At 39.0% G+C, this 24337-nt stretch overlaps 1 protein-coding gene across 1 annotated transcript in view; it reads left to right on the plus strand.

The window, feature by feature from the left end:
• CAMK4 (calcium/calmodulin dependent protein kinase IV) overlaps positions 1-24337 on the plus strand; it is a 216665-nt gene that overhangs the window by 139619 nt on the left and 52709 nt on the right. The window contains exon 5 of the mRNA XM_030326235.1: positions 16767-16839. Coding sequence (XP_030182095.1) covers positions 16767-16839 — 73 coding nt within the window. The remainder of the gene's footprint in view (positions 1-16766; positions 16840-24337) is intronic.

Here is a 24337-nt window from a genome sequence, read left to right on the forward strand (position 1 = left end):
AAAATAGTAATGTAATATTTTGTCTTACTTCAGTGGGGGCTTAACTTAAATATTAATATGTATATATTCAACCATGGATATTTAAAAAAAATTTTCAATTAAAATTTTTTTTAATGTTTTATTTTTATTTTTGAGAGAGAGAGGGAGAGAGAGAGAGAGTAAGCAGAGGAGGGGCAGAGAGAGAGGGAGACACAGAATCCCAAGCAGACTTCAGGCTCTGAGCTGTCAGCACAGAGTCCTGTGGGGGCGTCGAACTTGCGAACCAGGAGATCATGACCTGAGCCGAAGCCGGAGGCTTAACTGACTGAGCCACCCAGGTGCCTCCAACCATGGATATTTAAAAAATTTTTTTTTTTTTTCAACGTTTATTTATTTTTGGGACAGAGAGAGAGACAGAGCATGAACGGGGGAGGGCCAGAGAGAGAGGGAGACACAGAATCGGAAACAGGCTCCAGGCTCTGAGCCATCAGCCCAGAGCCTGACGCGGGGCTCGAACTCACAGACCGCGAGATCGTGACCTGGCTGAAGTCGGACGCTTAACCGACTGCGCCACCCAGGCGCCCCAACCATGGATATTTTAAATACATCTTCTCTTTAAGCAGTTTTATCTGGCTATATGTGAAGAAAACATATACTTCGATTTGGGCCAGATTTATAGTCTTTCTAGCAGCTGGGCTATAAAGGGAAGGATAAAGGTGAGGTAGTAGTAGGAGATACAGGATAAATGGAGGTTTATTTATTATTTTAAGCTGGCACACTGGGAACACATTTATTTGCTGATAGGAAGGAACCCACAAGCTGGAGAGGTAGGAAACATCTGTGTGAGAGGGACTTATATATGGAACAACATGCGGGGGGAATACGGGGAATAAGATCTGGAGGCAGATAAAAGGATTTGTTTAAAGTAGAAAAAGTTTCTTCTGAAGCAGAGTCAAGAGGCAGAAGACTCAAAGAACCTGGAGTAGTCACAACAATGTTGCAAAAGAAGAACACAGTTAGAGGATTTACTGTTGGGGCTGGAATATAATTCTGCTCTACTTACAAACTAGTAAATTAGCCTGTTATACCTTCATGGGTGTTGGAAAAAGATATGAGACTCCTGGGTCGGAGACAAAGGACTTTGCTACTCACAGCACATCATGGGCATCAGCAAGTTTTTGTCATTTCCCTTCACCCTGCAAATTCCACAGGGGCAGCACTGCAGGCATGGGTGGATGCCTGCATATGGCGTGTGCTGTGTTCCAGGAGAGAAAATAACTTAACTGTACATGAACTGGCAAATGAGCAAACAAAATGTGCAATACTGTTCATCAATGAATAAGAATGTTCCTTCAATACATGCTACAACATACATGGGCCTCAAAAACATTATGCTAAGTAAAACAAACAAACACACAGGAAAGACTGCATATTGTATGTCTCCATTTATATGGAATTTCCAGAAGGGTCACATCAATAGAGACCAAAAGCAAAGCTGTGGTTGCCTAGGGCTGGGAATAGGAATGTGTTGGGGGAAGGGAGGGTAGTTTAAGTAGTTCAGACTTGATAAGCTCTATTTTAACAGTATTGTAGAAAAGAAATTTATCTCCTAACAATGGCTGGGAGATAGTGGAATAGGGAACTTGAAGGAAATGAAGTTTGTTAGCAGGAACGTGAGAACAGACTAAGGCAAAAATAAGGATTTTTTATTTTTATTTTTAAAATTTATTTATTTATTTTTTAAATATGAAATTTACTGTCAAATTGGTTTCCATACAACACCCAGTGCTCATCCCAAAAGGGCCCCTCCTCAATACCCACCACCCACCCTCCCCTCCCTCTCACCCCCATCAACCCTCAGTTTGTTCTCAGTTTTTAAGAGTCTCTTATGGTTTGGCTCTCTCCCTCTCTAACCTCTTTTTTTTTCTTCCCCTCCCCCATGGACTTCTGTTAAGTTTCTCAGAATCCAAATAGAAGTGAAAACATATGGTATCTGTATTTCTCTGCATGACTTATTTCACTTAGCATAACACTCTCCAGTTCCATCCACGTGGCTACAAAAGGCCATATTTCATTCTTACTCATTGCCAAGCAGTATTCCATTGTGTATATAAACCACAATTTCTTTATCCATTCATCAGTTGATGGACATTTAGGCTCTTTCCATAATTTGGCTATTGTTGAGAGTGCTGCTATAAACACTGGGGGTACAAGTGCCCCTATGCATCAGCGCTCTTGTATCCCTTGGGTAAATTCCTGCAGTGCTATTGCTGGGTCATAGGGTAGATCTATTTTTAATTTTTTGAGGAACCTCCACACTGTTTTCCAGAGTGGCTGCACCAGTTTACATTCACACCAGTGCAAGAGGGTTCCTGTTTCTCTACATCCTCGCCAGCATCTACAGTCTCCTGATTTGTTCATTTTAGCCACTCTGACTGGTATGAGGTGATATCTGACTGTGATTTCCCTGATGAGGAGCGGCAAGCATCTTTTCATGTGCCTGTTGGCCATCTGGATGTCTTGTTTAGAGGAGTGTCTTTTCATGTTTTCTGCCCATTTCTTCACTGGGTTATTTGTTTTTCGGGTGTGGAGTTTGGTGAGCTCTTTATAGATTTTGGATACTAGCCCTTTGTCCGATATGTCATTTGCAAATATCTTTTCCCATTCCGTTGGTTGCCTTTTTGTTTTGTTGGTTGTTTCCTTTGCAGTGCAGAAGCTTTTTATTTTCATGAGGTCCCAATAGTTCATTTTTGCTTTTAATTCCCTTGCCTTTGGGGATGTGTCAAGGAAGAAATTGCTACGGCTGAGGTCAGAGAGGTCTTTTCCTGCTTTCTCCTCTTAGGGTTTTGATGGTTTACTGTCTCACATTCAGGTCCTTTATCCATTTTGAGTTTATTTTTGTGAATGGTGTGAGAAAGTGGTCTAGTTTCAACCTTCTGCATGTTGCTGTCCAGTTCTCCCAGCACCATTTGTTAAAGAGACTGTCTCTTTTCCATTGGATATTCTTTCCTGCTTTGTCAAAGATTAGTTGGCCATACGTTTGTGGGTCTAGTTCTGGGGTTTCTATTCTATTCCATCGGTCTATGTGTCTGTTTTTGTGCCAATACCATGCTGTCTTGATGATGACAGCTTTGTAGTAGAGGCTAAAGTCTGGGATTGTGATGCCTCCTGCTTTGGTCTTCTTCTTCAAAATTACTTTGGCTATTCGGGGCCTTTTGTGGTTCCATATGAATTTTAGGATTGCTTGTTCTAGCTTTGAGAAGAATGCTGGTGCAATTTTGATTGGGATTGCATTGAATGTGTAGATAGCTTTGGGTAGTATTGACATTTTGACAATATTTATTCTTCCAATCCATGAGCACTGAATGTTTTTCCATTTCTTTATATCTTCTTCAAGTTCCTTCATCAGCTTTCTATAGTTTTCAGCATACAGATCTTTTACATCTTTGGTTAGGTTTATTCCTAGATATTTTATGCTTCTTGGTACAATTGTGAATGGGATCAGTTTCTTTATTTGTCTTTCTGTTGCTTCATTGTTAGTGTATAAGAATGCAACTGATTTCTGTACATTGATTTTGTATCCTGCAACTTTGCTGAATTCGTGTATCAGTTCTAGCAGACTTTTGGTGGAGTCTGCCGGGTTTTCCATGTATAATATCACGTCACCTGCAAAAAGTGAACGCTTAACTCTATCTTTGCCAATTTTGATGCCTTTGATTTCCTTTTGTTGTCTGATTGCTGATGCTAGAACTTCCAACACTATGTTAAACGACAGCAGTGAGAGTGGACATCCCTGTCGTGTTCCTGATCTCAGGGAGAAAGCTCTCAGGTTTTCCCCATTGAGGATGATATTAGCTGTGGGCTTTTCATAAATGGCTTTTATGATCTTTAAGTATGTTCCTGCTATCCCGACTTTCTCGAGGGTTTTTATTAAGAAAGGATGCTGAATTTTGTCACATGCTTTTTCTGCATTGATTGACAGAATTATATGGTTCTTATCTTTCCTTTTATTAATGTGATGTATCACATTGATTGATTTGCGAATGTTGAACCAGCCCTGCAGCCCAGGAATGAATCCCACTTGATCATGGTGTATAATTCTTTTTATATGCTGTTGAATTCGATTTGCTAGTATCTTATTGAGAATTTTTGCATCCATATTCATCAGGGATATTGGCCTGCAGTTCTCTTTTTTACTGGGTCTCTGTCTGGTTTAAGAAACAAAGTAATACTGGCTTCATAGAATGAGTCTGGAAGTTTTCCTTCCTTTCTATTTTTTGGAACAGCTTGAGAAGGATAGGTATTATCTCTGCCTTAAGTGTCTGGTAGAATTCCCCTGGGAAGCCATCTGGTCCTGGACTCTTAGTTGTTGGTAGATTTTTGATAACTGATTAAATTTCTTTGCTGGTTATGGGTCTGTTCAAGTTTTCTATTTCTTCCTGTTTGAGTTTTGGAAGAGTGTGGGTGCTTAGGAAGTTGTCCATCTCTTCCAGGTTGTCCAGTTTGTTGGCATATAATTTTTCATAGTATTCCCTGATAATTCCTTGTATTTCTGAGGGATTGGTTGTAATAATCCCATTTTCATTCATGATTTTATCTATTTGGGTCATCTCCCTTTTCTTTTTGAGAAGCCTGGCTAGAGGTTTATCAATTTTGTTTATTTTTCAAAAAACCAACTCTTGGTTTTGTTGATCTGCTCTACAGTTTTTTTAGATTCTATATTGTTTATTTCTGGTCTGATCTTTATTATTTCTCTTCTGCTGGGTTTGGGGTGTCTTTGCTATTCTGCTTCTATTTCCTTTCGGTGTGCTCGTAGATTCTGTATTTGGGATTTTTCTTGTTTCTTGAGATAGGCCTGGATTGCAGTGTATTTTCCTCTCAGGACTGCCTTCGCTGCATCCCAAAGCATTTGGATTGTTGTATTTTCATTTTCATTTGTTTCCATATATTTTTGAAATTCTTCTCTAATTGCCTGGTTGACCCATTCATTCTTTAGTGGGTTGTTCTTTAACCTCCAATCTTTTGCAGGATTTCCAGACTTTTTCCTCTGATTTCAAGTTTCATAGCATTGTGGTCTGAAAGTATGCATGGTATGATCTCAATTCTTGTATAGTTATGAAGGGCTGTTTTGTGACCCAGTATGTGATCTATCTTGGAGAATGTTCCATGTGCACTCGAGAAGAAAGTATACTCTGTTGCTTTGGGATGCAGAGTTCTAAGTATATCTGTCAAGTCCATCTGATCCAATGTATCATTCAGGGCCCTTGTTTCTTTATTGATCCTGTGTCTAGATGATATATCCAATGTTGTAAGTGGGGTATTAAAGTCCCCTGCGATTACCACATTCTTATCAATAAGGTTGCTTCTGTTTGTGATTAATTTTTTTATATATTTGGGGGCTCCCATATTCGGTGCATAGACATTTATAATTGTTAGCTCTGCCTGATGGATAGACCCTGTAATTATTATATAATGCCCTTCTTCATCTCTTGTTACAGCCTTTCATTTAAAGTCTAGTTTGCCTGATATAAGTATGGCTACTCCAGCTTTCTTTTGGCTTCCAGTAGCATGACAAATAGTTCTCCATCCCCTCACTTTCAATCTGAAGGTGTTCTCAGGTCTAAAATGAGTCTCTTGTACACAGCAAATAGATGGGTCTTGTTTTTTTATCCATTCTGATACCTTATGTCTTTTGGTTGGAGCATTTAGTCCATTTGCATTCAGTGTTATTATTGAAAGATATGAGTTTAGAGTCATTGTGATGTCTCTAGGTTTCATGCTTGTAGTGATGTCTCTGGTACTTTGTCTCACAGGATCCCCCTTAGGATCTCTTGTAGGGCCGGTTTGGTGGTGAGGAATTTCTTCAGTTTTTTTGTTTTTTTGGGAAGACCTTTATCTCTCCTATTCTAAATGACAGACTTACTGGATAAAGGATTCTCGGCTGCATATTTTTTCTGTTCATCACATTGAAAATATCCTGCCATTCCTTTCTGGCCTGCCAAGTTTCAGTAGATAGATCCATCACTAGTCTTATCGGTCTCCCTTTATATGTTAGAGCGTGTTTATCCCTAGCTGCTTTCAGATTTTTCTCTTTATCCTTGTATTTTGCCAGTTTTACTATGATATGTTGTGCAGAAGATCGATTCAAGTTATGTCTGAAGGGAGTTCTCTGTGCCTCTTAGATTTCAATTCCTTTTTCCTTCCCCAGATCAGGGAAGTTCTCAGCTATGATTTGTTCAAGTACACCTTCAGCCCCTTTCTCTCTCTCTCTTCCTCCTCTGGAATCCCTATTATACGGATATTATTGCATTTCATCGCATCACTTAGTTCTCTAATTCTCCCCTCATACTCCTGGATTTTGTTATCTCTCTTTTTCTCAGCTTCCTCTTTTTGCATAAATTTATCTTCTACTTCACCTATTCTCTCCTCTGCCTCTTCAATCCGAGCTGTGGTAGCCTCCATTTTATCTTGCACCTCATTTATAGCATTTTTTAGCTCCTCCTGACTGTTTCTTAGTCCCTTGATCTCTGTAGCAATAGATTCTCTGCTGTCCTCTATACTTTTTTCAAGCCCAGAGATTAATTTTATGACTATTATTTTAAATTCACGTTCTGTTATATTGCTTAAATCGTTTTTGATCAGTTTGTTAGTTGTCGCTACTTCCTGGAGTTTCTTTTGAGGAGAATTCTTCTGTTTCGTCATTTTGGATAGTCCCTAGGGTGGCGCCCTACTGCAGGGCACTTCTGCTGTGCTGTCTGGAGTAATTTGTCTTGGTGGGTGGGGCCACATTCAGACCTGATGTCTGCCCCCAGCCCACCACTGGAGCCACAGTCAGACTGGTGTGTACCTTTTCTTCCCTTCTCCCAGGGGCAGGACTCACTGCGGAATGGTGTGGCCCCTGCTTGGGCTACTTTCACACTGCCAGGTTTGTGGTGCTGCTTCGATGGGATCTGGCATATTAGCCAGGGTGGATCCACAAGGTGCACAGGGGCGGGAGGGGCAGGCTCAGCTAGCTTTGCCTTCCGTGGTCTGCTGTGGGAGGGACCCTGTGGCACCAGGAGGGAGGCTGACCCGTCGGAGGGATGGATCCACAGAAGCACAGCGTTGGGTGTTTGCGTGGTGCAAGCAAGTTCCATGACGGGAACTGGTTTCCTTTGGGATTTTGGCTGGGGGATAGGCGAGGGAGATGGCGCTGTCCAGTGCCTTTGTTCCCTGCCGAGTTGAGCTCTGTCCTCCAGGGCTCAACAACTCTCCCTCCCGTTGTCCTCAAGCCCTCTCGCTCTCTGAGCAGAGCAGTTGACTTATAACATTCCAGATGTTAAGTCCTGCTGGCTGTCAGAACACACTCCATCCGGTCCCTCCGCTTTTGCAAGTCAGACTCAGGGGCTCTGCCTTGCTGGGTGGGCTGCCCCTCCACCGCCCCAGCTCCCTCCTGCCAGTCCATGTAGCGTGCACCACCTCGCCGCCCTTCCTACCCTCTTCCGTGGGCCTCTTGTCTACACTTGGCTCTGGAGAGTCTGTTCTGCTAGTCTTCTGGCGGTTTTCTGGATTGTTTAGGCAGATGTGGGTGGAGTCTAAGTGATCAGCAGGACGAGGTGAGCCCAGCATCCTCCTACGCCGCCATCTTCTGATTCAAGAATAAGGATTTTTGAGGAATACCAAGGGTCTGCTGAGGCTGGAGCTTGTATGTTTTTGGAGAGGTGGTCTGTGGTATTTTACACTGTTGGCTAAATCTCTCCATATCTTTCATGTAGGTTTTGACAGCATCTCTTTTTCCCTTGGATTTTATTCTATCTTTTCAGTTTTCTCCTTTTTTTTTTAAATTTAATTTATTTTTTAAATTCACATCCAAGTTAGCATATCATGCAACGATGATTTCAGGGGTAGATTCCTTAATGACCCTTACCCATTTAGCCCATCTCCCCTCCCACAACTCCTCCAGTAACCCTCTGTTTGTTCTCCATATTTAAGAGTCTCTTATGTTTTGTCCCCCTCCCTGTTTTTATATTATTTTTGCTTCCCTTCCCTTATGTCCTCCTGATCTCTTTCCTGAGTTCTTCTTCCTCTTTCCATTCCTTCAATGTCCGCCTTTCCTAAAGCTCTTGCCTACATTCTCTGTAGGTAAATTGGACAATCTCCTGTGGTTTCAGCCACATTGCTGACTGCTGTCTCAGCAGAGATAAGAACCATATTTTCAACAATCTGCTAGACATTTTCACCTGCACATCCTATAGGTACCTCTAGATCAGTATGTCCTCAAGTGAACTCCACATTCTTCCTTCCACTCTCCATCTTGCTTCTCCCTCCTACCTCTGTGAACTGACTTAACATCTGAGCTGGTCAACATTAATTTCTCCCTCTTCCTCTCACTCTGTCCAGCCCCCTCCCCATAACTCTTTCTCTGAGCAGCTTTCAGATCCATTCTCTCTCCCCTTTCCCACTTCTTGTGCCCTTTTGAGCCTTTACATTCTCTTTGCCAATGCAACAAACTCCAAACTGGTGTAACTTTCACTATCTTCCATCCATCCATGTTTAAAGCACTGATTTGATCAGGTCAGCCCAGAAGGATACTTCCTAAAAGTCAGTTCTTTTAAACATGACAAATAAAACAACTCATTCTGGCCTCACCCTACTGTTCTGTCTTCACCACTGACCTTTATATTTTTCACCAGCACATTAACGAGAGCACAGTGCTTTCACCCTCAATGAGCTCCTGGTCCAGAATCGGGAAAGTAAAAATGTGATATGGACCCTAATATTATTTTTCAATACTGCCATCATCTCCCAAAAATGTGTTTAAGGCTTATGGAGACAACCACAATATCACAAGATAAAAAAATAAAATAAATGAGGACAAGGGACTAAAAAGGAAATAAAAGTAAGAATCAAGTATACAAAAGATATATCATAAGACACTTTGTATTTGCCAGAGGTTGGCCAGAGATTTGGCTCTAAGTCTTTATTACATGTTATAATTCAGACATAAACACAGCACTTTAGGCACAAAATAAGGGGGTCGTCTAAGGCAGAAATGGCTTCAGGGAGGAATAGAATCTTTGAGCTGAATTTTAAGTGAGAAATCAAAAATTAGCAGGTAAAGCGTAGAGGGAAGGGTAAAGGGATATCCAAAAGCAGAGCACATTGGCAGGATTAGAAATGACTACCTTAGACTCTGTTTTGGAAGCTGTTCTAGACAGAAAGTAAGCAGTTGCTCAGTATTTGTCAAACGAATAACTTGAATAAATACTATGCTCTTGGACAATTTATATTACATCTTTGGGTGAAGCATTTCACTTACAGTACGAGGGAACTGTACCAGGGCTCCCTTAGGCCCAAACCCAGGTCTACAGTTTGATTTGACCTCCCCTTTCTCCTGCACCATCCTGTCCCTGAGCAGCACCCACAATGATCCACAGCTCCCTCATTCTCTTCCTAGCTTTCAAATTTAACAGTTGCCACTAGTATCTTTGAAACTATTTTTTAAGTCTATGAATTTAACACTCTTCAGGGGACTTCTTAGAAAAACCATCAATATTCACTAAGTTGTCATCAATGAAATGAGAAAAGGCAGTGAAAGAAGCTTATAAAGCAGTGATAGATTTACACAGGCTACAGCAGAATTCACTTTAATGTATGTAACAGCGTAATGATGTACTGGCAGCTCTTAAGACTTGGTTCCTGAAACTCCTGTCTGGGGCTTTTACCCTATGTTATTTGATCCTTCAGTACACATTGTCATCAGACCAGTATCTTTTCCGCAAAAACCTATGGTTATCTAATAGCACTTCCATTTGAGAAAAAGCTGTCGTTGGTGGGGAGAGCTGGAGGGCTCCTAATCTCCGTGCCAGGAAGTCTGAGGGCCTCAGGAAATGATCAGATTAGAGCTCTTCAGCTGCATTGCCGGTGCTAACTGCCAGCCGGGTGATGTGCTCAATTCAGCCGGGTGATGTGCTCAATTCAATTTACAGCAATTAAGGTGACAGCAACAAATGCTCAAAAGTCGTATTTTAAAGCAGATCCATGGAAAGAAATAGGCATTGCCTGTGCTTTTTCATCCTGCAATGTTAAAATGATGAGAAGGGAAATAGTCCCAACTGTGGGGAAGAAGAGCGTGCGCACCAACACACAGGAAATGGTGGCCGTAAAAAGCATGGTCTAGGACTAAGAAGCCTAGTGAGGTCAGAGGATCACAGCTTGGCAGCCTACAAAGACACATCCCTATTGCACTTCCTTCCCTGATCTGCAGATGTCTGCTACTCCTTTTAGCAACTGAGGGACCCATGGGAACTGAGATCTCAGGGTAGCTTTTTGGGTCCCCTTGTGGTTAAAATCCTGAGTCTTTGTTTTTAGCCCTGAGTCTTCTAGCCCAGGTCACAATGGAAAAATAGGAAAATGTGCTTAATAGCGAGAAACTACATGGCCCTGGGCCTTTGAAAATGATCTGAAGATGCTGATAACATCTTAACTCCCTTCTTATTATGTTACAGAGCATGAAAAAGAAATTAGTTTGCTAAATCCGAGGAGAAATATACCAATAAGTATATTTAAATATAAAAACCAAAATTATCCTATTTTTTACAGCTCTAAAACCCCTACAATGATTGAATATTTCATTGCTTCTAAAAACTGAAGGCACTAATATATTTTGTATAAACCTACAAACTCTTGATTGGATGTATATGGCAACTTGTTTTTCTGAAATTCTAGCTAAATAGTACAGAGAAATTGCTATGTGTTGCCTCATGAAACAAATGATGTATTTTGCTGATTTGAATCATTTTGATTTTATTCAAAATAAGTTTCAAAAAAGATTCATGTTATTACAATAATATCTAGGAACTAACTCTGAATGTATTCCTAAGGCCAACAGGAACCTTTATACCTGTTGTATTTTGCTTTGGGAAGCGTCTATATGGCTATTCTCCCCTTTGATCCGTATCCAGCATACTTGTGACAAACATCAGTTTCTAGTCCAATGCTTTGTTCCCCATGATAAGGAACACAGGCAAAGGAGTTGTTCAAATATCCACAGTCTGAAATTTCTCTGGCACTCATTTACTTGGCAGTTAGTATTGATTCTGTTACGGAACCAGGCTGGAACGCTGGCGGAAAAACTAAGTGGCACTCCAAGATCTTGGGGGATCGGAGATTTATTTAACACTGGCAGGCTCAGAGGAGACCATTTCTCCAAAGATCTGAGCCCCAAATGCAAGCAAGAAGGGTAATTTATAGTTGTCAGCCTCTATATTTGTGGAAGCGTTTTCGCGCACTTCGCAAACGGCTAGAAGAACCCGGAAGAGGGGTTTCTAAGCCAGAGACCAGAGCTTGTTTTAGTCCCATCAGCCATCTTATGGTGTAAAACTTTATTCATTTTCTCAACAATTCCACAAATACTTATTGACTGCCCAGTATGAGCAAGACTGGGAGCGAGGCTCTGTGGGTGATCAAAACATAAATCTAGTGAGAAGGCTAAAAATTTTCCCATGATAACCTACAGAAGGTATTGGCCAAACATATCTACTGTAGTCATGCCTAAATGGAGAGAAAAAGGTTGTAAGATTTCATTTTCCTTTGCTTGGTCACTAATGTCTTCACTTCCAATCTTAGTTTAAGTTAAAAACCTGCATTTGCAACTTGAGAAGTTCACTGCTGTTGACCTTTCTAGTCAGCCATGAATGGCCTGGGTGGAAGCTCAACTTATAAAATACTTAAAGATGAATGTTTGAATTCCAGAAACCTAACTCCGTGAACAAATCCACTGGGAACAAAATACCTTTTAGCAGAAGGAAGCTGGAAGACATGTGGTTAAGCTATGGAGAGCATATGGAGAGTAGAGGTCAAGGGGATGGGGTGGGGGCATTCTGTGCTCCTGTCCTACATGTCTACTCTAGAGACATTTCTGACAACAGAATTTATAAATCCTTTGGCTGTACAAACCTTAGTATAACATGTTTTACATCTATGGTGATGCTTTTGTTAATAATTTCTCTACTGTGGTTTCCTCTGGGGCAGGACCCAAATTTTATTCTTTATAGATTCTGCAAGTACCTGGCTCATGTTAGACAGAATTATTGTTTGACTATCACTATGTCGTCCACACTCTCATAATTCTCACTGTATTGTTGGTCCTTTTTCTTAGAACAAACTCCTTCCTGGGTGCCTGGGTGACTCAGTCAGTTGAACGTCCGACTCTTGATTCTGCCCAGATCATGATCCCAGGATCTTGGCATCAAGCCTCATGTTGGGCTCCATGCTGAGTGTGGAGCCTGCTTAAGATTCTCTCTCTCTTTCTCTCCCCCTACCCTGCCTCTCCCCGCAACTTGCATGTGCTCCCTCTCTCTCAAATTAAAAAAAAAAAATTTTTAAGAGCAATCTTCTTCTTCTCTAGTCCCTGCTCCTCCTCTATACCTATCCCACTCCTAGCTCCTACCCTTTCTGCAACTAGAAAACTTCTACACACCCTTGAAGTCTGAGCTGAGATATAGCTGTCTCTGGAATCCTTTTCCCACCATGCATGGCCTCCAGAATCAATCACTGGTCCTCTCTGTGAGCTTTCAGGTCATTCTCTAATACCTCTGCCACAGTATTTAGCACACTGTGTTGATTGTCTGTGTCTGCTAATACCAAGAGAAACCCCATAAGTGCAGAGGCCATGTCTGGTTCACTACTGAATGCCCAGCACATAACGGTCATTCCATAATATTTCTTGAATAAATGAGTGAATGAACATATCTGTTAGAATGCATCCTTTCCATTAACTAGATGAAATGTTTTACTAATTTAACATATGTTGTAGAAAATTAGTGACATTTCCATTACCTATTCTTACACCTACTACTCTTCCCTCTATCCTACCTGAAAACAGGTCCCAAGAAAATTCACTGCTTTATCTAGCAAGTCCCTAGACATTCACACACATGGTCACATTCTAAACACAGGCAATTAACTCTAAATTATACCCAAATAAAAATGCATAAACATCATATGTAGGCCAAAGCTTGGGGCATCATAATAAATCAAAATATAGGGAAGAATTTCTAGTGGGTGAAGCACTTCCCTTCTAAGAGGTGGGGATACATTCATAAGAACTTATGTACCTAGCAGACAAGGAGGATTTCTTATCAGAGAGGCTGCAAATGGTTGTGCAACTTGGCGGAGTACTGCTTACATAGACTAAGTCATGAGTAGCACTCTCTAGAGGGGTGCCACAAAGCAGTTGTGATAAAGCTCTAGCCTTGGTGAGTGACTATGGGAAAAATCCACGCTGTTTTTTGCAGCGCAGGAAGTAACTGATTTTATCCTCTTCTGGGGAGAATGGGCGGTAGAAAGAAAGGTAACTATTGGCCATTCCTTTCCATCGTCTTTGTAACAACTCTCCTCGTTTAAGAGGACTGGGGAAAGCCAAGCTGCTAGAGTGCAGGTGCCACACACAGAGGAGACACTAATTACATTTGAGTTGGTTGATGGATGTACCACAAAATATACATTTAGAGCAAAATGCAGAGGATGATGTAATGGTAGCCAAAGTTCTCAACTTACTCTGACATACTAGTCCTTCTTTTCCTCTTCTCTCACACTTAATTTTAAAATGTTCAGAAAGTATAGTGCAATTAAATTTCTAGTAAGTAGACTATGTAACTTAATCATGAATTGGAAGAATTTGTGATATTAAAAGGAAATATTATATGAAAACTGATTTTCAAGAACCAATTAATAATGATTCCCTTAATATTGTAATCTACTTTGACATTTTATTTGACCTTGGCACATAACCGGTATCTGATAAATAAAAAGGTGAGGAAGGGTATTTCATCATTCCTCCTTTGAAAAGATGATGAGTTTGTGTCTCTTGACAGTGTTGAATAGAGAAAATAAAATAATTGAAATTTTTGCATCCATATAATTTTTCTGAATCTTGATAATTATGGTCACTGAGGTATCTTCTTATATATTTTTTATTTGATACCTGTTTTTTTTTTCTGCTTTTCCTTATCATCCATCCCCTATATTGGAAACATTTTATAGATATTTTTTAATTTAATTTTTTTTAATTTACATCCAAATTAATTAGCATATAGTGCAACAATGGTTTCAGGAGTAGGTTCCTTAATGCCCCTTACCCATTTAGCCCATCCCCCCTCCCACAACCCCTCCAGTAACCCTCAGTTTGTTCTCCATATTTATGAGTCTCTTCTGTTTTGTCCCCCTCCCTGTTTTTGTATTATTTTTGTTTCCCTTCCCTTATGTTCATCTGTCTTGTCTCTTAAAGTCCTCATATGAGTGAAGTCATATGATTTTTGTTTTTCTCTGACTTATTTCACTTAGCATAATGCCCTCCAGTTCCATCCACATAGTTGCAAATGGCAAGATTTCATTCTTTTTGATTGCCGAGTAATACTCCATTGTATATATATACCACATCTTCTTTATCCATTCATCCATCGATGGACATTTGGGCTCTTTCCTTACTTTGGCTATTGTTGATAGTGCTGCTAGAAACATTGGGTTGCATGTGTCCCTTTGAAACAGCACACCTGTATCCCTTGGATAAATACCTAGTAGTGCAATTGCTGGGTTGTGGAGTAGTTCTATTTTTAGTTTTTTTGAGGAACCTCCATACTGTTTTACAGAGTGGCTGCACTAGCTTGCATTCCCAACATTTTATAGATTTTCAAATCCAACTTTTAATACCAGCTTTGAGAACTTACAGCTTCTTGCCACAACATAAAAAAAAAAAAAAGGAAGATACTTTCTGTGTATAACTGTGCTATGTAAGATATTGTTAGTCTAAAAAATTTCAATACAAAATTACAAAAATTGTTCAAATTTTGTCTCTTATATGTTTTGAATTGACCTTTTTCAGGCATATCTTTACCACAAACTTTTGTCAGCTGAAAACATCTTATGCAAGTTGGTAATCTTTAGCAGTATAAAAAATGTGTTTTTCTTGAAATTTTGGGAAGATAGAAATAGAAACAGTGTAGTTTTCTCGTCTTTTGAAACATCCCTATAAGAATAGAGAAACTAGGACAGAAAAACGTAAAACTCAGACAATATCTATAACAAAACCAGGTGACAGGGTTTCCCACGAAACCTTGAAACAAGTGAATGAGGACAAACTAATGACCATTACAAGAGCCACATAGTATTAGCCTCTAGGTTAGAGGACTAAGGGGACATTGATAAACCTAAGAAGCGGAGAAGACTCCAATCTCCAAAGCCTCCAAATCACTGAGAAGCAGAATGGGCCAATACAAGAACAGCTGAAATTGTGAGGGCTTTTGCCATCCAAATCTCTGAGAATCACAAGGGATCCCCCTACAATAAGGTCTGAAGGACTTGACTAATACAGTCAAGGCTCTATAAATCCTGGAGGTACTATCTGAAGCCCCGTTGGGTAAATTAGGAGAAACTGCTGGGAAGAGACTCTAATACCCAGAGCAGATGAGTAGAGGTAAAGTTTCAGATAGAGGAGAAGAGATCTCAGAAAGTATGAGGTCATAATTTTGAATGCTTCATGAAAATAATCAGAAAGTCAAGAGACATGAAACTAAAAGATATCCTGATCCATCGTTCTGTCAAAAAGGTTAAGAAAACCAACTTTGCTTAAAAATAAATAGCAACAGACAGGTGTCTCCATTAATTGCAATACAAAATGATTATAAGAGCACAGAAAATTAGCATGTCAGGAGGGTGTGCCCACAAAACAGATGAAAGCATTACACAATCTGCAGAATATTGAAATTAATATTACTTAATACTAAAATTAAGAACATCATAAAGGAGAGAGAAAATATAAGTCAAAAGTAAAAAAAAAACCAAAAAACAAAAAAAGACCTCATAGTGCATGTAACTGCACACCCCAAAGAAGAAAATCAAAGCAATGAAAGCAATGGAAGAAAACAGATATGGGTACAAAGCATTCTAATTCAGGAAAACATTCCTGAAAGCAAAATGAAAAAGACTTAAGTTAAAAGAAAGATTCCTTAAAAAAAAAAAAAGAATGAAAAGAAAGATTCCTTGTCCATATCCATGCAAAAAGAGCAAGTCGTGTATTTGGAATAGAAAGCCAGATGGAGAGAGAGGAGGGGGCAGAAGGAGGGGCGAAGAATGAGGAGCTTCATGTAAAAAGAGAATAAGAGACGCATATAACCAGTCAAACTGTGTGGACCTTATTTGGATGCTGATTCAAACAAACAATTTTTAACATGTCCAAGACAATTGGATATTTGAAACACTGCGGTTTTGAAAATATTAAGGAATTGTAATTTATAGGTATGATAATGGCATTGTAGTTATGAGTTTTAAAAGATCCTTTTTTTTTTTTTAGAGAAAACTCCTTATTTATAATGAAATTATGTGATGTCTGATACTTCAAAATTAAAAAAAGAGAATGGAAAATGATTGGATAAATAAAACAGCATTGGCCATGAATTAATAACTATTGAAGCTGTGTAGCAATTACACAGAATGGTTCATGGTATGTTGCCTAGTTGGTATATGTTTAACACAATTCTCAATACAAAGTTTAAAAAGAATTTTTTTTGTCCTCAAATAGGATGGACAGTTCAAGCCAAGGCAAGATAAATGTTTTTCATTTTCTTAAACCCAAAATTTCTAGAGTATCAGCTTATGGAAATATTTCCCCTGGTGTTATGCTAGCCTGTTGGGGCTGTTTAGATGTATCTTCCTTAACATTAACTTAATTAAACTGTTTTCACATCTACTCCACTGAATGCATATGTCTGAGAAGCATTTCATGGTTATTAGTATTTTTTTTTTTTTAGGATTGTGGAAAAGGGATATTATAGTGAACGAGATGCTGCAGATGCTGTTAAACAAATCCTGGAGGCAGTTGCTGTAAGTATGAAGTGACAGCAGTAGTGTAACTTTTGGTAAACTTTCCTTCTTACAGAATCATCAGTTAACTAGTGTACATCTGTGACCAGCCGTAACATTTACAACAAAACAGTATGCAATACTTTGTAGAATATATGTTGATAAATGTATATTTTCTATTGATTACTCCCTGAGAGATGCAATCCTCCTGTATAATACCATAAGTTTGTTAAAATAATTTCCGTTATTATGAAATCCAATCAGACTTTGGTGCTGGTGCCTATACTTGTTCTTTTCTCTTTCTTTCCATTTCTTGAGTTTGTTTCCTTATTGTTTTTGTTATTTGGCAGGGAAGTGGAGGAAGGTTGAATGTGACAAATATAGATCTTGGAGCATAGAGATTATTGATTTTTCTTTCAAGACAAGTAATAAATGAATTAAAGTTAAAAATACTGACAATTGTATTTTTTAAAGGAAAAATATAAGTTAATGTTTCTAACTAGAATAAAGTTTTGAAAGTTGATGATAGAAACATGCATACACATTTACAGAAATATGTAATTTTGAGAAGCTTGTTTGGATTGAATTAATAAGGAAACATTTGCCTAGATGAAACAGACTCCACTGATGAAATTTTTCCCATATGTTTAATGGTGTCTGATATGTGCTGGAACACTTTGGTGATTATTCATTTATTGAATATAAAGTCAGAACAAATTACTCTCTGAACAAACAGGATGAAGCCCAAGCGGAGATATTTATCAGCATTAAAGAGACAAATCTATAAAATATACTCAGAATTAAGATATATTCTATTGTGTGGAGTCAATTATCTAACTAAAATCATCATTCAGTATCTTGAGAAATCAACCACAGTGACAAGATCACATGTCCTGTGAATTTTACCGCAACTAAAACAGAAAGAAGGGAAGGAGGGAAGGGAGCCAAGGAGGGAGAGAAGAAGGAAAGAAAGTAGGAAGGACTCTGGTATCTAACTAGCTTGTCTATCATTGATGAAAAGGAAAAACAGTCTTCACAATCTCCACAGGACTCCTAGAGATAGCAGATCTGTGGTCTGACCAAATCCATGATTGAGCTATCAACACCAAGTTCAATTGGATATATAGCCCAGTCTTTCCAAATTACTCCTTCCTATACAAGTGTTTTGGTCGTTTTGCTGTGGTAGGGTATGAAAAGTTTGAAGGTGGAGAGGATACCCTGGAATTTTACTCTAAATATACAGTGCAGTTCCTGATTATATGAATATTTTATTTCAAATTCATCCTCTTACCATACCCAAAATAACCCCTCCACTCCAGAGTTTTCATCACACGCAGTATAGTTACCATCCCTGGTTTCTGAAGCTTGCCAGCTTGGGAATGATTTTTAACTCTTCCATTACCTTCTCTCCTCATAGCTACCTTTCCAACTTCAGTGGGGTCTTCCTTCTACTGCCCCTGAACCTAATCCTGCTCCCTACCATGCGATGACTGCTCCTGAGTGCTTTATTAAACAAACAAGCAAACAAACAACCACTTCTAGTTACTTCCAGTTCCTGTCATTAAATATATAAGTCTAGAATTCTCTTTTTCAGTCCTTGTTTTCATCTTGTCACTTCTGAGTTCAATAATGGCAGTTATTTGTAATTTAAATTTTTAAATTTTTAAATTTTTTTTTAATTTAATTAATTTTTAAATTTCCATTTATTTTTGAGAGAGAGAGTGCGAGCGAGCAGGGGAGGGGCAGAGAGGGAGACGCAGAATCCGAAGCAGACTCCAGGCTCTGAGCTGTCAGCACAGAGCCTGACATGGTGTTTGAACTCATGAACCACAAGATCATAACCTGAGCTGAAGTCAGATGCTCAACCGACTGAGCCACTCGGGCGTCCTTATGCCTTTCTTAAATACCCATTTAAAAACTTCGTTTCTCGGGGCGCCTGGGTGGCACAGTCGGTTAAGCGTCCGACTTCAGCCAGGTCACCATCTCGCGGTACGTGAGTTCGAGCCCCGCGTCAGGCTCTGGGCTGATGGCTCGGAGCCTGGAGCCTGTTTCCGATTCTGTGTCTCCCTCTCTCTCTGCCCCTCCCCCTCCCCCTCCCCCGTTCATGCTCTGTCTCTCTCTGTCCCAAAAATAAATAAACGTTGAAAAAAAAAATTTAAAAACTTCGTTTCTCATTACTATATATGATAGATTATCTATTTAAATAAACACGCTGGCAGTGGCCCACTGTCAATTTATCCAAATCACGCAGGCAGCTGGTATAACAGTTAAGAGGACTTAGGGAGTCAGAGCTTGGTTCAGTTTCTAGATATGTGAGCTTGGGGCCTATCACTAAACACTTCTGAGCCTCAGTTTCCTCATGTAAAATAGGCATAATATTTAACCTAACAGAGTAGTAGAAAAGACTAAATAAGCTGATAGCAATGTTCAAAAGAGAGGGAAAGGGCAAGCAACTTCAGACTCAGTATATTCGTATAAAGATGTATTAGATGTTGAAAATCTATACGTACATCCCTACTCCCCAGCTAAGTACTAAAATAAAAAACAATTGACAATAGTCAGTGCTCAATAAATATTTACCAACTAAATAACTGAAAATGCATCAAAATAGAAATAGTCACTATTCTGTGTTTTGTCTTTCTAGATGCTGATACATTTAGTGAAACATGCTTACTATCATTTTTCTGCTCATTTCATATGAAACAAAGCTTTCTTTATAACTTGCTTCCATTCATGAGATTCTTTTCTGCTCCCTTACTATCATTTAATTCTTTTCCCGTCATTCAAAACGCACCTTCTTCAATATGTTCTTTCTGGCTGCTTCCATCCATTTAGGTCAGCGCTTGATTCTTTTGGTTTATCACAGTGGGCATGCTTCAATTTAGTGATACTCAGGTAGCTGACTGAGAGAACTCTGTCCTTATTCAGCGAATGAGAAATGAATGCTTTCATCATCAGACTTTTTCCACCTATTGAAGTTACACCAATTAAGGAATAAAAGGGCCCCCAACAGGGAGGGATGCCCCAGATAGGGGTACCTCACATAGAAAAGAGGGCCTAGACTTCAACTCTATTCCAGATCTTGCAAGATGGATTGATTAGTCTACTACTAATTGTCAATTTAAAGCAAACAACCAAAAAACTTGTTATTCTATCTACTCAGAAAGCTCCAGTTTGAGAAGTTACCGAGCAAAGGGGGGTGGGGGGAACAAAGAGAGAAAGAGGCACGCTGAGAAATAGACTCTTAACTCCAGAGAACAAACTGATGGTTACCGGAGGGGAGGTTTGTGGGGAGATGGGTTAAATAGGTGTTGGGGATTAAGGAGTGCACTTGTTGTGATGAGCCCCAGATGATGTATGGAACTATTGAACCACTATACTGTATACCTGAAACTAGTATTACACTGTATGTTAACTAACTGGAGTTTAAATAAAAACTTAGATAATAAAAAAAAAGTACTAAATAAAGAAATAAGTAAGAGCAAAAAAAAAAAAGTAGATTGCCACATTCAAGTCACTCTTTGAAAGTTTTACAAAAATTTTCTCTGATTGCTACAACTAAAGATTAACTTAGAGAAAAAAATAATAATTTTCCTAAATGTTTCCACAGGTAGAATAAGCAAGCAATTTAAAACTTATGGGAAGTGGCTGACATTTATGAAATAGTTTATTGTCAACTACATAGCTATAGATAGCTATAAAAATAGGACAGTTGGGAACTCAAAGTAATCAGTGATACATCTCACATTTCCTCTGGATCACACACTTAGAAGACTATATCTAGGCTGGCTTTTGAAAGCACAGAAGCAGAAAGCTTGAAGATTGAAAAGTTCTTGGGAAATATGTTGTGTGGATAATTATACCTCTTAGGTAACAAATCTCACAATCCTTCCCTTCCTCCCCACTTCATCCCAATTCTTGCCCCAAATATTTCACAGTATTTGTCTGACTGTAATCTTGCTCCTTCTGCTTTTTAGCTTTAAATAGAATTTATGAAAGCTTTTAAAGTGAATGTGAAAGATGTTTCCCTCTTTGAGTTTGAATTCATCCAGTTAGTCTTTGAGGGCAGATCATTAAGCCTTCTTGAGTATTCTATCTTCCTGAAATGAATTCCAGGTAGTCCCAAATTAGATGGTCTAGGTCAGTCTGGACAGTTTGGAAGGGTCATCACGTCCTCATATGTCAGAAAGCACAATACCAAGTCTTAAAGCCCTCCTTTTCCATTTACTTACAAAGATAATCAGGGAATAGTCCAACACCTGTGATGTCTCTTACTGTTGCCACCATCTCCAGTCCTTTTCTTGTTCTCCCTGATATCCTACTGTCCCTCTATTTCCAAAAAGAATTACTGTCTCCTTTTTGCCCCACTCCTGATGCCACTTTCCATCTTTTTTCTAGCCACAACTCTCTTAGGTATGTCTTAGTTTCAAAGCCATGATTTGAGCACCTGGAGAAACTTGTACATATAGAGTATGTATTGAATTTAATAAAATAGAAGGAAATGGTTGAGGAACTTAAACATGTCTGCTGCCCTAGTACATAGATTTGGGGTTAGAATTATTTTGAAGATTGTGATAATAGGGGTAAAGAGTTGCAAACAAAAGCATCTAACCTTTTAAAGTTGTGGAAACCAAAATGGTATCTGAACATTGAAGTAAAACAGGAAGTGGACATGAAAAAGATGAAATATTCCAGGCTTCTTGTGGTAAAAATTTTTAAAACCTATAACCTCCCCTAAAAAAGGACAGATTTTTAGGGGTTGATTGTGCACACATCCCTGCCTGGAAGGATTATCAAGGCAAAGAGGATTTCAAAAAATGGCATCTAGTTAATTGTTCTTCTCAGGATTGAGATGAGTGTGTTCACTATTGCAAAAGCTGGTTGAAGTGTCATGGACATGATGTGACTGAGTAGATGTGGTCTGATTCTTGTTTGATGACCTCAGATTATAGTCATTACAGATTTATTCATAGCTATTCTGTCAGGTTTCTGTTGATTAGGGCACAAGATTGACAGATTCATTGACTTTGGAGCAGGAGAACTGGCTAATCTTAAGTAAGGGTGGGAAATATTGTCTAGTTAATGATGGTGGTATCCAAAAACACAAAAAGGAAATAATGTAACAAAGAGGAATACTCACAGTGTCCTTATGAGGTCAGCAAAGGCATGGATTGTGTCTGTCTCTATACATGACCTATTAAGATTAATGTGAATAAAAAGAGAGAGAGAAATAGGGGAATTCAGGCTATAAGGGAATATAGTTTTAAGAAAGGTAACAAGTTTTAATTATGTTTAGAAATGCTTATTCCAAGCAGGTTTGTATAGACCATGAGACGAAGGATATTACCATATCATCACAATACCTTTTTGATTTTAAACAACCTTACTCTAATTGGTAATTTGGCCTATTTTCCATTCCTGTGACACTGTAGTGCGCATATATGTATTCTGTTCCTCGGATACTGAATGCTCTGAAAAGCTAAAATTCAGAAAAAGCTGAGCAAAGAATTCTACCACCCACAACGGGGTCTCTAGGAGGACAAGGTCTTCTTTACACCGATATAATTTATGTGCAACAGCCTCTACCTATGGGCTACCAGGGTAGGACTCTCGGCTGGAAAGATTCCTTTGACAGTGATCTCCTTTTAAGAAAGAATGATTGTGTGGGAAATATCAAAGTGTTGTGGTTTGAAGGTGAACAGTGATCTTTTCTTTGTAAGTGTGCTTCTCTCCAAGGATGGTACAGTGACTAAGGTTAGATTCTACTTAACTATTTCCATGTTCTTCCATTGTTTGTTTATTGGAAGATGGGGGCAGGACCATGAAATTTATTTCCTTCCTCTCTGGTAATAGTTCTCTGCCCAAAAGCTGAAGAATTCCCTGTCTTGAGAGAATGAAGTCCTATTTTGTGTTGTATGTGTATCTACAACTTCTAAAGTCTTTGACCCATAAAAATGAATTTTTATTTTGGGAATGGCCAATTCAGATGTAGTGTTAAAAACATGAACAATTCTCTCAAATAGTCAGGTAGAATATTTTTTCATTTCTAGAAGGAGAGCATTCAAGCAATGTTATAATATTCTATTAATGTCACTCTTTGGACATGGAATTTTTATTTTCTTATCATTAAATAATTCAGGAACAAATTTTGCAAACGTTTTACAAAATATTTTTATCTGCCTAATAAATGAGAAATATGTGATTCAATGAAGATGTCAAATTAACATACAGGCATAGGCCTAGATCACGGCCTATGCACATTGTACCAGTCATGGAAACAGAAGGTTAACTTGGTTTTCTTATTTTAATCACTGTCTTCCATCCCATCTCAAGGGTTTAGCTCCTGAATGAGGAATGCTCACAAATGTCCAGTTTACTCACTTTGACTGAGATGTAGAATTTCTCAGTGAGGACAGTGGGAACACTAGTTTCATTTGGGCAAGGCAGCTCTTTATAAGTGGTTAGCATCCCTGGCTGTCTTAACCTATTCTGGTTGCTGTCACAGAATACCGTAGGCTGGCTTAAACAATGAACATTTATTTCTCACAGTTCTGGAGGCTGGGAGCTCCAGACCAGATGCCAGCGTGGTCGGATTTTTGGTGAGGACTGTGTTCCCGATTTACAGACTGATGCCTTCTTTCCACATCCTCACATGGTGACGTGAGTGAGCTCTGGTTCCTTCATTTTCTTATACAGGCGCTAATCCCTTCATGGGACTCCACCCTCAAGACCTGAGATCTAATTACCTCCCACGGCTTCACCTCCAAATACCATCACACTAAGGACTAGGACTTCAACATTTGAATTCTTGGAGACACAAACATTCATCCACAGTATTAGCTTCAATACACTGAATGCCAGGTAGAGACCCAGATATTGTGACCACAGACAAGAAAGAGTTTCACACAATTTCCAATGCATCTAAGTGGAACCTTCTCCTTATTCTGTTTGTTCTCTCTCTCTCTGTCTCTCTCTTTCAACCTCTCTCCCTTCCTCCTTTCTTCTCTTCTTACAAATTCCTTACAAATTCCAGAGAATCATTACCATCCGAAGATTCAAATGTAAACAACATTTGCAGTGCTAGACACCCTAACAATTCCTATTAACTTTTTGGCCTACTTTAAAGAAAATTTTCAGTACCATTATGGGTTTCAAAATGTTTTTTTGACCTAGGGCAAGAATATATTCCTCATTCCAATGTCCCACTTTATCATTCTACCTTTTGTAAATGTAACTTAAGGCCCCTCTGTGCTATATCCTCTTTATTTTTAGCTCATAAAAGAAGCATGGGATAAATCTCCTGTATTTAACATGCTGTATATTTAATATTAATCTTCCACAATTCCCAAACCTTGGGATTTCTCCAGATTTTTTTGCTTAAAGTTTACAGGGCCTGATTTGCCAATTTTTTTTTTTTTTCAAGGAAATACCGCCCTATTTATTTTCAATCTGTAAAATTTACCTGGAATGTCAGGGCTCTGCCTACTATGTTATAAACAGTTGGTGGATTAAATAAAAA

This window comes from Lynx canadensis, chromosome A1 (genome assembly GCF_007474595.2).
Source record: "Lynx canadensis isolate LIC74 chromosome A1, mLynCan4.pri.v2, whole genome shotgun sequence".
NCBI lineage: Eukaryota > Metazoa > Chordata > Mammalia > Carnivora > Felidae > Lynx > Lynx canadensis.